Source organism: Tenrec ecaudatus, chromosome 17 (assembly GCF_050624435.1).
Source record: "Tenrec ecaudatus isolate mTenEca1 chromosome 17, mTenEca1.hap1, whole genome shotgun sequence".
Lineage (NCBI taxonomy): Eukaryota > Metazoa > Chordata > Mammalia > Afrosoricida > Tenrecidae > Tenrec > Tenrec ecaudatus.
The window spans coordinates 56,326,559-56,341,761 of record NC_134546.1 but is presented as its reverse complement, the minus strand read 5'-3'; the positions used below and the strand labels follow the sequence as shown (position 1 = coordinate 56,341,761).

Below are 15,203 nucleotides of genomic sequence, written 5' to 3'. Positions count from 1 at the left end.
AACGTTCAGGCACGGTTGTCTCCAGCGTTGGAGGGTAGACGTGGGAAAGCACCGGGACTCCTGGGGGAGTAAACTGGTATGAGCTCCAGCCTAATGCTTATCCCACAGAAGCACCGAGAACCCAAACCAGTTCCCACCAGTCCGTGTCGCCTCCCAGTGACCCGCTAGGGCAGGGTAGAACTGCCCCGCGGGGGTTCCGACACTGGAACGCTCTCCAGTAGGAAGCCCCATCTTTCTCGCACGGAGACTCTGGTTGTTTCCAACTGCTGACCTTGCGGTTCGCAAGCAGCCCATCGTGAATCACAGGCCGCGAGGTTGCTACTGCGCCACCGCACGCCTTTGTGGCTAAATAGTGCAGAGGAGAAGCTAAGATGATTGGATCACAAGATACTGGAGATTTGTTAGCTCTGGGCCCATGGGCTTTCACGGTAGTGATGTGTTTTACTTACTAAGTGGGAAAAAAAAAAGAATTTCCCAACAGAAGAAATTGAACAGAAGTACAGGCCTCTGTCGGAGATGGACGAGTCCATCCTAGACGGCCACAGTAAAGCAGAGAGCACAGTCCAGGGAGGCCCGCAGGCGTTTTTCTTGCACGTCAAAGCTATGTTCACATGATGCTGTGGTCCATTCAGGGTGTGCCAGCATCCGGGAAAAGTTTGAATATAATGAGACTCACCCAGATGTCACACAGACACAACGCAAGCGGGTGCTGTTTCAGAAACGGCATGAGGAAATTTATTAGAAACAGACTTGCCCCAAACCTTCCGTTTATTTTTTAAAACCACCGTTATCTGCAAACTGCAATCAGAGCAAAGCACCATGAAACGAGGCACGCCTGCACAGTGGGCACGGGCCTGTCTGCGGGGCCGGCGGAAGCACGCTCCTCCCAAGGGCGGGGAGGAGACGAGGTGAGGATTGTGTGTCCTTGTCACCACTGGGCCCTCATTTCAACCTCACCAGGGAAGCGTTTGCTGCTGTTGCCTGTTTTTGTTTTTTGCCTTTGACCCAATGATTCTCTCAATATGTATGTGTACTACTACTTTTTAATAACATCTTTAATAAGGTTCACATGCTGTAGTATAATGCACCATTTAAAGCGTACACTTCATTGTATTTCAGTATTTTCAGATACGTGACACTCGTATTTAGAATATTTTTCCCTCAATTCAATAAACAAAAAGAACAGCCATACTCTAGCTCTGGTTCTCCTATTTCCCAGCCTTGTCCTCATTCTGCGTCAGGGAACCATCCGCCCCCATCTGCCTCTGTAGATTCCCCTGTTCTGAATACGTGCTCTCCCTAGAGCCATACAGTGCGGGGCTTGTGTCACTGGCCTCGTTCACCTTGCTTAATGCTGACCAGGTTCGTCCATGTTGTAGCATGAATCTGTACCTCCTGTACAACGCCTATCGCAATCCATGCATACAAAAGCCACATCATTGCGAATGAGGGGGGGGGTGCAGAGTGGGGACCCAAAGGCCATTTGTGGGCAACTGGACATCCCCTTACTGAAGGGCACCCCCTGCCCCCCAGAATAAAAGGGGTACATATCCAGGGCCGCTCAGCCTGACTTCTGTTTTTCCCACAGAGCAAAAGCCGCATGTTTCGGGTGCAGTTCAGTGGCGAGTCCAAGGGGCAGGCACTGGACCGCTGCTGCAGCTGTGTGCAAAGTCTGTCTCAATACATCACCGTCCAAGTCCCTGAAGGAATCCTCCAGGCGCTCCGGCCACCCAAGGCAAGTGAAAGCCCAGGGCAGGACTGGGTGAAGAGTGGCCCGCTGCAGTCCGGGGTGAGTAGGTGGCTGTCCCTGCTGTACAAGAAACGGACTGTCATATACCCCAGGGGCCAACATCAAAATGGAACTCAGCGAGTCCACTGAGTTTGTAGTTTGAAGATATTAATGCTGGCTGAGTTATTTTAATTGAAGGCTTGATCCTCATTGTGCCTTCCATTCTCCTAGAAAGCCTTGGTGTGTAACAGGTTACGCATTGGGCTATAACCACACACGGTCAGCAGTTCAAAACCACCAGTTGCCTCTTGGGAGAAAGATGAGACTTTGTGTTGCCATAAAGATTTACAGTCTTGGAAGCCCACAGGAGCAGTTTCCTCAGTTACGGTTCCTGGGAACACTCATTTGCAGAGTCGGATCCAAAGATGTCTCCCCAATAACCTTCGGAAGGATCCACCAGGTCAAAGTTGTTTTCCAAAACACTCCTGTTTACTGTCAGGTCAGTTCTGACATGGAGCAATCCACGTGACGGTCAGTACTGCCCGATAGGCTTTCCAAGGCTGGCACTTCTGTGGCAGCAGGTCTTTCTCCTCTGGGTGGGTTTGAACCATCAACCTGACGGTCTGCAGCTGAGTACGTACCCACTGCAAAACCAGGGCTCCTTTTCCAAATACGATTGAGGCATTTTCCCTTCTCACTGTGTGGGCATTTGTACTAAGTGTATAAAAGCAATAGTGGACAAAACTTCTCTCACCAGTCATTGCAAGGCGCCACACCGTGCCGCTAATTCACTGTATTTCCCCGCAGTCACCAAACTAGAAGGCCCTGCGTACTGAAGTGTGACGGCTGTCCCACTGTGTGACGCTGAGCTGTGAACTGAGCTCGCTGCCTCCCCACCTCCCGCCAGAACACCATTATTCAAAGAACAGACGATGGTCTACTCAGATTTGGGTATTTGGTGGGCATTTTATTGAAAATTAAGAAATAATGTAATCACATCAGGAAAGCAATTAGAAGTGTATATTGATAATGATGAAATTTAAGCTGCCAGGTGAAGTTTAGAATTTTTAAAACTTTAAGACTTGACCGCTTCCTAACCCCAAAGACTTTTCAGACATTACATGATTTCCTGCAGAATGCTGAGTTTGCCAAACCAGATTGTAGTGTTTTCAGAATCTCCCTCTTCACTCACTGCTGTGCTGGGGGTGGGGACGGGGGGGGGGGGGGTTGTGTGAGTGTGTTAGGGGTAAGGCAGATGTTGGTGAGCAGGGAACTGCCAGGTGGTTACCTTTCCAGATCGAGCTTCCCTTACAGATGGACAAGTGAGCACTGTGGGGTTAGCAGGCTCAAGAGCCTCTGGGGCCGAGGTTCCCAAATGTGGCTGAACACCGGGATCACCTGGGGGCCGGATGATCTGCACATCCAGCCCCTCCCCGACGACATTCTGCTTCATTAGGTTGCAAGTGTAACCTTACTTGGTACTGCCCCTTTTCAGAAAAAAAATTACCCAGCACGCCCCTGACAACTAAAAACGTTTGTACTAAGGCCGCAGTCCAGGACTCAGTGGAGCCGCCTGCCTTCGCAGCCGCGGGATCATTCCAATGTCCCCCAGGGGGCAGCATCACCCACTTTGGGAAACTATAGCCAGCAGCCAGGGGCCGTGTGAGATGGAGCCTCTGAAGCCTCCCGGGAGAAAGCCACCGCAGTGCAGCCCGAGAACACACTGGTCCTCCTGATGACGCCAGGGGCACGCAGCCCCAGCTCTGCCCTCACCCCTGCGGTGCACATCTGGCCACCTGCGCCCTTCCTCCAGATCCATCCTGAGAGCTGCAGCTGTGGCAAGCTCTGGTCACCGCTGCTGACTGAGAAGACAGCTGGCTGCACCCCCGGCCGCTTCCCAGGAGAGGGGTGCAGCCAGCCTGCTTCATAAGGAACCTGGTGGGGCAGTTCGACTCTGTCCCACAGGGTCACAGTGACTTGGAGTCTGCGTGGCAGCAGCGGGTTTTTATACATACCTTTTGGTCTAAAATAGGTGTTCCCTTCTTTACAAGTAGAGATAATTCCACGGCTTTCTATTTCAAGTTCTTGAGTCATTTCCTGGCCTGCACGCTAGTCTTTAACTTTGCCTCAGCCTTGTAATTTTGCTAATTGTGGCCTCACCAGGTGTTTCTCAACCGGAGGGCTTCTAAGGCAACTCAACCCCACTTGGGAGGAGAGAGGATGAGTCCCTTGGGACGCTGCCCACTGCGCTAAGCAGCCAGAGCTGCCTTCTGCAGGGTGAAGGGCCACCCCACTCGGTGCCTCAGCGCCGGACTCGGCTGCCACTGTCCTGCTGATCTTTCCAGCAGGGTGAGGGCAATTGTGAGATCTGCCCAAAGCTGGAGAGAGAGAGCTATTCCCGAGAGCCCCTCCGCCTTGCACTCACTTGGACTTCCTGTTCTTGACTGGGTTTTCCTTCTTCCTGGTCCCCACTGCTTTGGCTCCTGCTTTCAGGGCCATACCTACTGACTAAGGCCTGTTCAGACAGAACGGGCACCCCCACCAGGGCAGTCAGAACAAGCTGCCTGTGTGCCGGTGGGCACCCTCCCTGCACAGGGCCTGCGCTTCTGCCTGTGCTGGAGCCTTTGCTCCCACCTACTGCAGAGACCCCGCGTTCCTGCTGAGGAATGGGGCACCCAATACCTGCCAGGTCCTGGCGGGGAAGGAGCCATGGTGGGTGCTCTGAAGTGCCTGTCGGGTGGTGGCAGTTCTTAGTCCTTCATGCCCCCAGGTCCCATGCAGCTGCCTCATTCACTGTGGCCTCCATGCTCACAGGCCTTCAGCCCACTTCCCGCCTGCAAGCTGAGCCCCAGCACCTACCTCACCTCAGCACTCACCACCTTGCTGTTTGCTTCAGATCTCAGTGATCTGCGGCTTCTTGAGGGCAGGATCTCTCTGCCCATCCCCTCCATCGCCTGTATCTAGTGTAAAAAGCAAACCCACAGCCATGGCGCCAATGAGGACTCACAGCCACCCTGTGGGACAAAGTAGAACTGGCCCTGGCCCTGGAAGTTTCTGAGACTGCCACGCTTTAGGGGAGAGACATCCTCAGATTCCGCCCACAGAGCAGCTGGCGGTTTGAACTGCTGACCTTGCAGGTAACCACCCTATCCACAACCACACAGCCACCAGGGTTCCTGGTCCTAGTGTAAGGTAGGCACACACTGTTGAGTGAACAATATCTAGAAAAAGATATTTACAGAAGAACTCATTTCCTCAGAAAACCTAAACTGGAATTTTTAACCACTGTAACCATTTACCTGCTTACTCGGTTGTAGGAGTTGGTGGTTTCTCTTCTGCACGAAGCACAGACTGTTATTTAAGTCCTAGTTTTAGGGGTGACAGATGCTGGTGAGCACCCTGCACAGTGCCCACCGCCCATGCGCTGCTCCAGCGGCTTGCTGCTTCTGGGGCTGGGCTCTGCAGGGAGAGTTGTCTGGAGAGGGAGCACTCACTGCCTGTCACACTGAACATCGCCGCCAGCCCCGGCGCCCTGCCCTGGACTCCCTCAGTACCTCTGCTGGGGTACACAGAGGGACTGTCCAAGGAGAACCAGTGCAGACTGACAGGCAGCCAGGGGATTTCACCGACCGCTGCTCTTCTGCACGCCGGGGCAGGTGCCCCAATTCCTTAGTGGCCTGTGCAGTCACGATTCTGCTCAGCCAGTGTCCTCATTGCTGTTGTCTCCTTCCCATCCTGCCAGCCCCCAGCGCAGCTGCTGCCACCCGCGCCGGGATCGCCAGGCTCAAGTGCTCCAGGGGGGAGGACCTCCGTGGCCCGCTTAGCTCAGGTAGAGCCTGTGTGTGTGTGTGTGTGTGTGTGTGTGTGTGCATGCATCTCTGTCACAGAGTACAGTTGTTTCCTGAGAATGTGCGTCCATGCTTTGCCACTGTCCAGAATGTAAGCTGGAGGCAGGCCACAGGAGAGAGGGGAGGCATGCAGGCCATCTCATAGGCCCTAGCTGGGAGCTTAGACACAGTGGCATGTACGAGGGGCTTCAGAAAGGGCCTGACCATCCTCCACTAGCTGTCAGTCCCATTGCCCACGAGCTTCCTGATGCCCCTCAGACTGAAGAGCTGTTCTCCTCAGGAAACAAAGAGGGGAAAGCGTTAACCTGTACATGTGCGGAGTAGAGAATTTCCCCCATCTTCCCCTCCCCCCCCAAAAAAGGAGTCAAAGGAAGAATTTCTATTTGATTTTGAGAACTATTCTAAGACCAATCTCACAGTAAATTTGGAGTCCGGCAGGTGAGCTGAAGTTTCTGCTTGAGTCAATCCCTAGGTTGGGGAGACTGAGAAGATTCAGCCCCGTCACCACAGGCCCGTGCCCCAGGCTGGGACAGTGTGCTATTTGCCTGAGAAGGCTGTCAGTGACTGGCTGCCCACTCTGCCCAGAACTGCCCCCACCCCCCAAGGACCTTGTGCGCCCATGGCAGGCACTGGTCAGGCCCAGCACCTGCCTTCCAGCAGACACCGTGTGGGCGAGTTCGTTCTCATGCCTGTCACACTGTGCCGGCCGGTAGTAGTTCCCAAAATGGAGGCGGGCTCTGTCCGGCTGGCTGCTAACAAGCGGACACTCGCCCAAACACGCCCGGCAGGTAAATCAACAAAGGGCCCGGGCTGCTTGTCTGCTAACCCAGTGACTCGGACACAGCAGGACAACTTTGTAGCCAACGTCCACTTTGTAGCCTGGTCCGAGGCTGCCAAAGGCCCTTTGAGACATTCCATTGTCTTTTCATTCCATTGATAATGAACTTTCTGGAGCCCCTCCATGTTTGCAGTGAGGTTCTGGGCTAACAGGCTTGGAGTGGATGTGATGGCTTTACTTAGCAACTCTCAGTTGCTATACAAGGTACCTTAGCCCAAGATCAAGCGTGTCTTACAGGTACAGCCAGAATGCTCCTTAGAAGCCAGGATGGTGAGACGTCATCTCACTTGCTGGACATCCTTAGGAGGGGCCCATCCACGCTAGGGAGAAGGGCAGCAAAATCAGACCGTCACAGTGGCTGCACCAAGGGTTCAAACATAAGAGAGTGAGGATGGCCCTGGAGCAGGAAGTGGTTCATTGGGACCGATTCCACAGCGTTTACAAAACACCCAGGGAAGCCAATTGATTTCCATAGTCCACACAGCTATGTGCCCCGAACCTGGAGCTCTCGCTTCTTGGCAAGTTAACTTTATGAATATAAGTTGGTAAATCTTTTTAGAAGACAATCTAGCAATGTCAACACTAAAGTTTTTTCATCGCTTGTCATTCTATTTGAGACACCTGAGAGCGCTGTTTGTTGTACAAAACAGAGAGGACCTGACTGCTCTTAGCAGTGTCCGCGACAGTTCCATAGAGTGGCGCACAGCCCTAGCTGGTGACGGGGGGAGAGCTCTCCCCACCTACTGACCCGGAGAGATTCACTACAATACACACATGGCTCAGTCTGACACACACTCACACACACACACATACACACAGCCCATGGTGGGTGTCACTGAAGAACAAACAGGCATCCATGTTCCTCTCACTTTCTTCAGACCTTAAAGCATACTCGGAAAAGCGGATTTGAATACAGACAAGTAAATTTCTAGTATAGGTAACTCCTAGGGAAAAAATGCCCACTTCATCAAGATACCATGCCATCCACAGGAAAGGGGCTAAACCCATCTACGTTTAAGAGGATGGATGCCAGAGGAACACGAAGTCCAAGGCAGGCTAGCCACAGCAGGGATGGAGCAGGGCAGAGTCATGGGCAAGGTGGATCTAGCATGGCCAGACGCTGCACGCTTTCAAGCAGTCCCACTGTCGTTGGAAATCTAACGTTTAAATGTTGACAACATACTCAAATTGTCTGAAAGCATTGGAAATCGTTATAAACAAATACATGGCTGACAAAGAAACATGGAAAGATGTGCATCATTAGTGATTAAGGAAATATACAAGGGGTACCCCCCAAAAACTGGCATCCTCCCCCAAAGCTACGTATGTATTTATTTTTTTAACAAAACAACCTTATCACCATCAAAGTACTCTCCATTACACTTGATACATTTGTCAAATCTGCGATTCCATTCTTGGAAACATTTTTCAAGCTCATCTGTTTGGATGGCTGACAGCACCTCCCTCATTGTTCTCTTCACCTCTTTTAAGTCGTCAAATGACTGTCCTTTCGTGTCCTCCTTCATTCATGGAAACAAAGTCGCACAGAGCAAGGTCAGGTGCGTGGAGTAAGAGACATGCTGTTTTTTTGTCAGAAACTGGCGCACCGAGATGGCTGCAGGAGCAGGTGCACTGTCGTGGTGACAAAACCAGCCCCCCGTCTGCCCACACAGAAGGCTTGATTTGTGTTCCACTGTTATGAAATCTTTTTAGAACCTCTAAAGAGAAAGTCTGATTAACAGTCTGACCTGGTGGAATGAATTCCAAATGCACTATCCTATCCCCCTCACATAAAAAAAACAAACAAATGAGCATCATCTTGATCTTTGATTTCACTTGAGCTTTTTTGGGGGGTGAGGTGACGATGGCATCTTCTACTGGCTTGGTTGATGTTTGCTTTCATATGAATACTGCCATATCTCATTGCCAGTAATAACCTTGAAAAAATGTCTGCGTCACTTTGGAGCACAGTATGGTTCCAGTCAACGCTCTTGGTGCTGGTCAGTCAGAACCGAGGCACAAATTTCAGAGCGCCCCTTCTCATTCCCAAATCTTCCATTAAAATTTGCTGACCCAAGCTCCAAGAGAGTCCACAGAAACCCCCCCCCCCCCCATCTCTTCACTGGTCTGTTGCTGGACTGTGAGCACAGTGCATACATGTTGACACTTTCCTCCCTTTGGGAAGTTGGCCGACATCCAGAACGAGGTTTGTCATCAGTTGACATTTCACCTCTTTTGAAATGAGAAAACCACTCGTACGCTTTTTCCCCATATCGCTGCCCTTGTAAACTGTGTTCAACAACAACAGTGTCTGTGGCATTTTTCTTGAGCAGGAAACAAAATTTCACAGCTATGTTCTCTTAAATCGGCCATCACAAAAAACAAGGTTTGAGCGAAACTGCTTATAGGAAAAAAATCACTGTGATCAGAGAGAACCTTCCCTGGCGACACCACTGCGCGCACTTTTTTGGGTACCTACTTATACATTAAAACCACAGAGAGAAATCTGGACACTTTATCCCAATGGCTAAAATTTTAAAAACAAAAGACAAATAAGAGCAAGCACTGGATGGAGGAGGAACCGTTGGACTCTTCTGCAGCCTGTAGACTGTAACGTGGTAACAGTCACTATGGATAAACTTAAATATCCATCCGCCAAATAACCCAGCCGTCCCACTCCTACGAATGAGACGTGTCTAGGAGCCGTCAGAAAGCCTTGCTTATCCCCGAGTAAACACCTTTAAATGTGCAGACAAGCACTCTCAGTTACACACTTGTCTTTGACGCATCAGCTGCATTAAAAAGAAGGTTCAATCAGGAAAACGGGGCATGACCCTGCTGTGCCACTTAAATTCAAGGCCCAGGTCAGTTTCAGAAGGTTACAGGAACTATTTTGGGGGGATACCCAAGGGGCCATCTTGCTAAGATCTTCTTGAAGGTCACAGAAGTTCCCAGGGTCTTAGGAGAGAGTTTGGGTGAGACACAGGCCAGGAAGGGTGCACCGGGGAACGCCTTTCCATCCCGACAGTGTGCCTGCCCATTCTTTGGAGGCTGGCAAGGGCTGTTCTAGAAATTCTCCTCTCACCCCATCCATCTGCCCGATCTCCTCGTGCCCCTGGGAACGTTTTTGTTCCCCAACACTCAAACACTGACAAAGAACACAATTTGAGTCCCTCAGGATACCCAAACTGTCACCTGGTACGACTGTCAATGGAAGAGCTCCGAATTCTTTGGGGAAAGGGCGAGAGTGGTGGACCACCACCTCCGGAAAGTACAGACCTAGGAGGAGGGTGTGTTGAGAAACGCTAGCTTCATATTTGGATGTGTTTGTTGAATGAAGGTCTCTGCGATTCTGTCGCAATACTTTGTGGCAGATCCTCCCGTTTAGCCACATGAACGGACAACCTGTTTCTTCACATGCGTGTCAGTCACAACTTTTCTTATTTGCACCTCGGCTGGAGAAGGCACTATCTGAGGGTGCAGTAGGTTCTGACAAGGGGGACCCTCCATGAGGGGGTCTTGTCGGGTGAGAGGAAGGTTGGTGTCTTGATGGTGACCTAATTCTCTGTGCTTGTGAATCCCCACAGAACCTACTCACCAGAGTATGGCACACAGTCACATGTAAATGTGGAAGTTTCTTAAAAACCAGCACACAGGACCCCAGCCCCCTCAAAAAAGGTGTAAACCAAACGTGGAAATCATCCAGGTGGTCCGCTGGTGACCGTGGTTTCTTCCATTCAACATCCACATCCATATGGAGGACCACTCGCCCTTGGCACTCCTGCCCGGCGGCAGGGAGATGAACTGGAGCTCTTCATCAGAGCCAGGGTACAGGGGACTCTCTGTCCTTTCCCGGGTTATCGCACTTGCTATATATATTTAGCGAATGGGTGTATCAGACAGATGTAACGGTCACATGTTTTACTGTGTAAAGGAACCCTCTGTCAAGTGAACTGTTTTGTCTGGTTTCCGTAAGTGCTCCTCAAGGCGGTGGGTTGTGTGATTCAGACTCTAACAGTTGGCCCCTTGTGATCCCCCGCAGTCTCTCCTGGCGTCAGAGGAGCTGCCCCTTGCCTACAGGCAGCCGGCCTGGGGCGCTGGTGAGCTAGGCCCTTTCCTGCGCGCCTGCCTTCTGGACCAGCATTTCCCAGCATTTGTGGAAGAGGTGGAGAAGGAACTGAACAAGTTGACAGGGTTGAGAGATTAAAGTGCTGTGTACAGATGTAACTAGGAAGAAGATACTAGAATAAAAAGCAATATTCCAAACACCTTTTGTCAATGTTTTATTTTTTAAAAACAGGTAAATTCACTTTTTTTTAATACATCATTGCACTTCAACAATTACACAAACACAAGTACATGCATCTAAAGTTCCGTACCGCATGAGCACCCTATTAGGGTAGAAAATCTATAACCAACCATCCAGTAAATCAACGGGGGAAACAGTGTCAAACCAGAGAGAGCCGCACAGAGTAAGTACCACCATGCTGTAACGTTTCCAGGTCTTTTAAAACAAAAGGTAAATGATAAAAGTTTGCCTTAATTCAATGTACAAGGATCAGGTTTAACACATCAGTGCAAAAGGATTTAAGAATTTACATGATTTAACAAGAAAAAATTAATCACTTAAAAAGCAATCATACATATATACTGCAATTCATTATATCCATTCAGTGGACTATACCAGCTTCTAGTCGTAGGTTAAGCCCTTACAATTATACATTTCAGTTTATATTACTCCTCTGTAGGTATCGGAACCGCACCATCTCCTCATCGGACAGCATACAGTGAGGAGTGAATGCAGCAGCTTCAAAATGAAACGAGCATTTACTTTATTTTTGGATTTCTCCCACCCCCAAAAATATAAATATATATATATATATTTATATACTGTATATATCTGTAGGTTTTGCTGTACTTTACAAAAATGTATCACTAGATGGCAGCAGTGCATCTGAGAGCTTTGCCAATTTAACAGCTGCATTAAGTAAAAAATGGCGCATGCATGATCTGATCCTCAGGGGACCTTTTCACGTCTATTTAAATATTTTAACAAAGGGTTGGGGGCGGGAAGGCAACATTCACAGCACATCAAGCCCAAAATAGTTTACACCTTCTACACTGAAGCATTGCTTAGAATGTGTCTGGCGAGGTCACCCTCACAGGAGCGGCTAAACAGGCATGCTTTAGACAGTCATTGTGGTGTTGCTCACTTGAAGGGGAGGAAAATGGAGTGATGGAAGCAAGGAGGCCCCAGCATAAAAGTTAGCAGGTCATGTTGCCACCAGCTTCAGGAATCTAACCATCTGGAAAAAGAAAAGAATTCGGAAATTAAAGGGCAAGATGCACTCACCTGGGGCGGCCTCGGAGGCGACATGTGAAACACAGGTCTGGTTCAAACAGCATGCTCAGGGATGTGGTGTGACACTGATCTCCGTGTGCCCGACACCACGGCCCGCTGCAGCCTTCCCCTTGATGGCCAAGTGAGCCCCAGTGGCCTCTGGGATTCACTCACCCAAGAAGGGGTGATTGGAGGGCTCACTCGCTGTAAAGTCAGACGGAAGAGCGGTGCAGTGTGATCCGTCTGCAGCATCCGAGTTGCCAAAATGGCATTCATACAAGTCTGCCAAGCAACATGCCAAAAAATGGTTCCCTTCCCAGCCACCAACACTGGGCCGACGGAACTCAGCGCTGACAGATCAGCTGCTCTGGGATGAACTGAAAGCTCTCCCAAGGGAACACCAAGGACTAGAGAATTTGGTGACAAGGTCAACAGAAGCACATGCACATGAACGTGATCTTTCAAATCTCTAAAGAAGGCGATATACTTACATTAGAAGCAGTAAGCAGTACTTAATTTGTGTTTCTCTGGCGCAAGTTTTTATCTTTGTGATTGTTGGTGGAGTTGGTTTTCCTTTGGAGGAAAAATTGCATTACAAGGGTTAACGTCACAATCAGGAGCAACCATTTATTGAAAGTGTAACACATGGAAATACAGGAGTCTTTCACTCGCTACCATCCCTGACGTAGGTAAGTAATCGTTTGGGGGCATGAAAATATCCCTTAGATAAAATACCGTCATTCACTCAGTAATAGGTCCTTTTGACTCCCAAGGCAGACAACAACCAACTCTAATCCAATTAATGACTACGCAGTGGGGACTAGACTAGATCTTCTCCCCGCTGCTGCCCGCTGGGGGCAGATGGAGGGTCTCAGAGGTCCCGCCTCTCTTGGATCCCCGCACTTGCTCCAGGAGCAGGGCTGTCTTCCAACTTAATAGCTAACTGAAACAAAACCCATAAAGCCTCCGATGTTCCTTACTTTCTCCCACCTTGTTAATTTAAGCGTATAAAATGTACAGAACTTTTTTGGCCTGGTATTCAAGTCTGTTACTACCAGAAACATAACTATGTTGCCTGTTCTGGGACCCAAACGATCCCCATTCAGGTCACCGTCACTGAAGGCTGCAGGGCCACAAACATTAGCTCCCCAACATGCTCAGCCGCTCCAGGGGTTCGACCACCACCACCCGCTGGACAGTGTCCAGGAAAGTACTTACATTGGCCCAGCTGGTTCATCGTCTGCACAGTTGTTCCGTTTTTAAAATAATCCGCCGAAAGATGGAAGAAGAAGAAGAAGAAAAGAGGCAGTTGTGACATTCTGGATATGGGTTAACAGAAGAGCAAACTGCAAGTGGCAGACATGGCTATTCACAGCGCTTGTTCAAGGCCATTCCATCTGGAGTGCAAAACACTCATGGGCTACTGCTAGTCAGGTTCGTGATGGCAGGTATGTTGTTTCAATGGCTTTAGTTAACACTTGGAATGCGTGTCATGAAAAACTGCAACTGTAGCGGACAGATAGGCTGTAAGATCTTATTCTTGTCCCCAAGTTCCAGTGGTTCACTCTTAAGAGATGAGAAGACAAACCAACATTTCAGTTGTAAAATCCTGCTGTTCGTTTTCTTGTTGTGAAGACATGGCCCAGTTTGGGCCCAGTCCTACAGTTCAGAGAGCCTTTAGTCTGGAGAATCGGAGAGGAAGAGGGAGTCACGAGAGTCAAACCTATGTCCTGGGGGGTGTTCTGTGACACACCATAGGGGGCAGTGGTGACACCCCTCAGATAGAAAGACAGGTTCACTGTATTCCCTGGCCAGAACCAGAACCCAAACCCAGAGGAGTCATGGGCCAGTTTTGTTTTTTAATCAAAAAGCTTGTGTTAACTGCATTGAGAAGCCATTTAAATGGTTTAACATTTTCTTGTTTCAACTAAGGGCAACTTGGCCCCCTTCAAACAGGGAAAGAAACATGGGGTGGAGGGAGCGCCCCCTAGAGGCACAGGTAAGTTACATTTGATTTCTTTTGAATATACCAGCGTCAGGTGGGCTAGGAGACCCAGAACGGCCTGACGTCATAACGGGCGGGTCGAAAACCTCTCAGCAGGATTCCACAAGGGGACTTGGTGCACATGAAGCAGTTATGGGGGCCACAGTCTCGGGGCAGCCATCTGCAGGAGCACACGTCGGGAGGAATGTCTGTCAAAGGGAGACATTGCTCCACTGGCCCTTGGAGGCACAGAAAGGCAAAGCCACCGCCAGCACACACAGTGACGGGAGCAGGGGGACTTCAAAAGGAAAAAAAGAAAAGAAAAAAAACTAACCACAAACCAATGACTCATCAGTCCAAGCTCGAGGCTAGTGACCACACCAGTGTCCACAGAGCCTGATACTGACAACAACACACCAGAACAGGTACAGAGAACGACGTCGGACCGAGGGACACCCACGACATCTGTGTGCTGCGCACCCAGCGGAGACAGAGACACATGCCCAGCCACTGTCCTCCCTCAGCGTGCCACATTGCACCACTCGGCTACGTGCTCGGACCTCAGCGCTGGGGGCACTGCTCTGGCTGTACCCCGAAACCACAGACTGCTGATGCGGGGCAGCAGATTCGGGAACCTCACCATTCTACTCCCAACAAAATAAAAAGGCGGGGCAAGTGTAGAGGCCAAAGGGAGTCATGGTAGCCAGGCAGACCTTCCCCAAGCATGGCACTGTTGGCACGATCCAGGCCCTCCACACCACAGCCTGGGGGTAGGAACCCCCCGTGTCTGTAATGAATGCCATTTTCCAGCATAGCAAGCTGCCAGCGTGCTGAGGGGGGCCCAAGGGGACCCAGCCCCAGTGAAGCAGCCATGCCTGCGAGTGTGAGCGGCGGTGAGTCACACCAGTATCGCCTTCACCAGCGAATGGGCCCCTGTGTCCCCCCCCACCCCGAAATCCACAAAGAACAAGGAAAAGAGCTTGGGTCTCCCCACTCTCCCAACTGCACTGTTCCCTGCAACCCAACTCTCTTACAGGCCAGACAAAAAACAACTGGACCCAAAATGGGGAAATCAGGAGTGAGGGAAAGAGCAGAAAGAACTAGGGGGTAGCGGGGGGGAGGGGGGGGAAGGGGAGTACAAAAACCAAAGGAAATGAGGATTAAACAGCAAACGGAAATCCAAATTAGTTGTGAGAGTGAATGGAGTAAACTTGAGGAAGAGTGTTAACGTCATGAACTGTGCATCGGATAGACTGAAGCGGAGATTAAACAAACTCCAAAAGCATGCAGATCGCTCACTTACCACCATGTTTTAAGGGTGTGATGCAATTGGAGGGGAAAAAAAAGAAGTCACAGTAACCGACAGATATCAACATACCCCAAACCCTCAGGCCCAGAGAGCCAGTGGTCAGCGGACGCAGTGTTACCCGCAGCCACTGGTGCCGGGGAGCATGGAGACAAGA

The 15,203-nt window shown here is 50.3% G+C and overlaps 2 protein-coding genes across 5 annotated transcripts in view; one reads left to right on the top strand and one right to left on the bottom strand.

Moving 5' to 3' along the window:
- Positions 1 to 10,674, top strand: part of REC114 (REC114 meiotic recombination protein) — a 95,528-nt gene extending 84,854 nt beyond the window's left edge. Inside the window, exons 4-6 of the mRNA XM_075535821.1 lie at positions 1,589 to 1,789; positions 5,472 to 5,558; positions 10,458 to 10,674. Of these exons, the coding sequence (XP_075391936.1) occupies positions 1,589 to 1,789; positions 5,472 to 5,558; positions 10,458 to 10,622 (453 nt within the window). The 3' untranslated portion in view covers positions 10,623 to 10,674. The remainder of the gene's footprint in view (positions 1 to 1,588; positions 1,790 to 5,471; positions 5,559 to 10,457) is intronic.
- Positions 10,675 to 10,681: 7 nt separating this feature from the next.
- The window catches only part of NPTN (neuroplastin), a 70,589-nt gene continuing 66,067 nt past the window's right edge, over positions 10,682 to 15,203 (bottom strand). For all 4 annotated transcript variants that reach the window (XM_075535820.1, XM_075535817.1, XM_075535818.1 and 1 more), the window contains 3 exons: positions 12,975 to 12,996; positions 12,248 to 12,329; positions 10,682 to 11,721 (listed from right to left, as the gene is read on the bottom strand). In XM_075535820.1, coding sequence (XP_075391935.1) covers positions 12,269 to 12,329; positions 12,975 to 12,996 — 83 coding nt within the window. In that variant the 3' untranslated portion in view covers positions 10,682 to 11,721; positions 12,248 to 12,268. The remainder of the gene's footprint in view (positions 11,722 to 12,247; positions 12,330 to 12,974; positions 12,997 to 15,203) is intronic.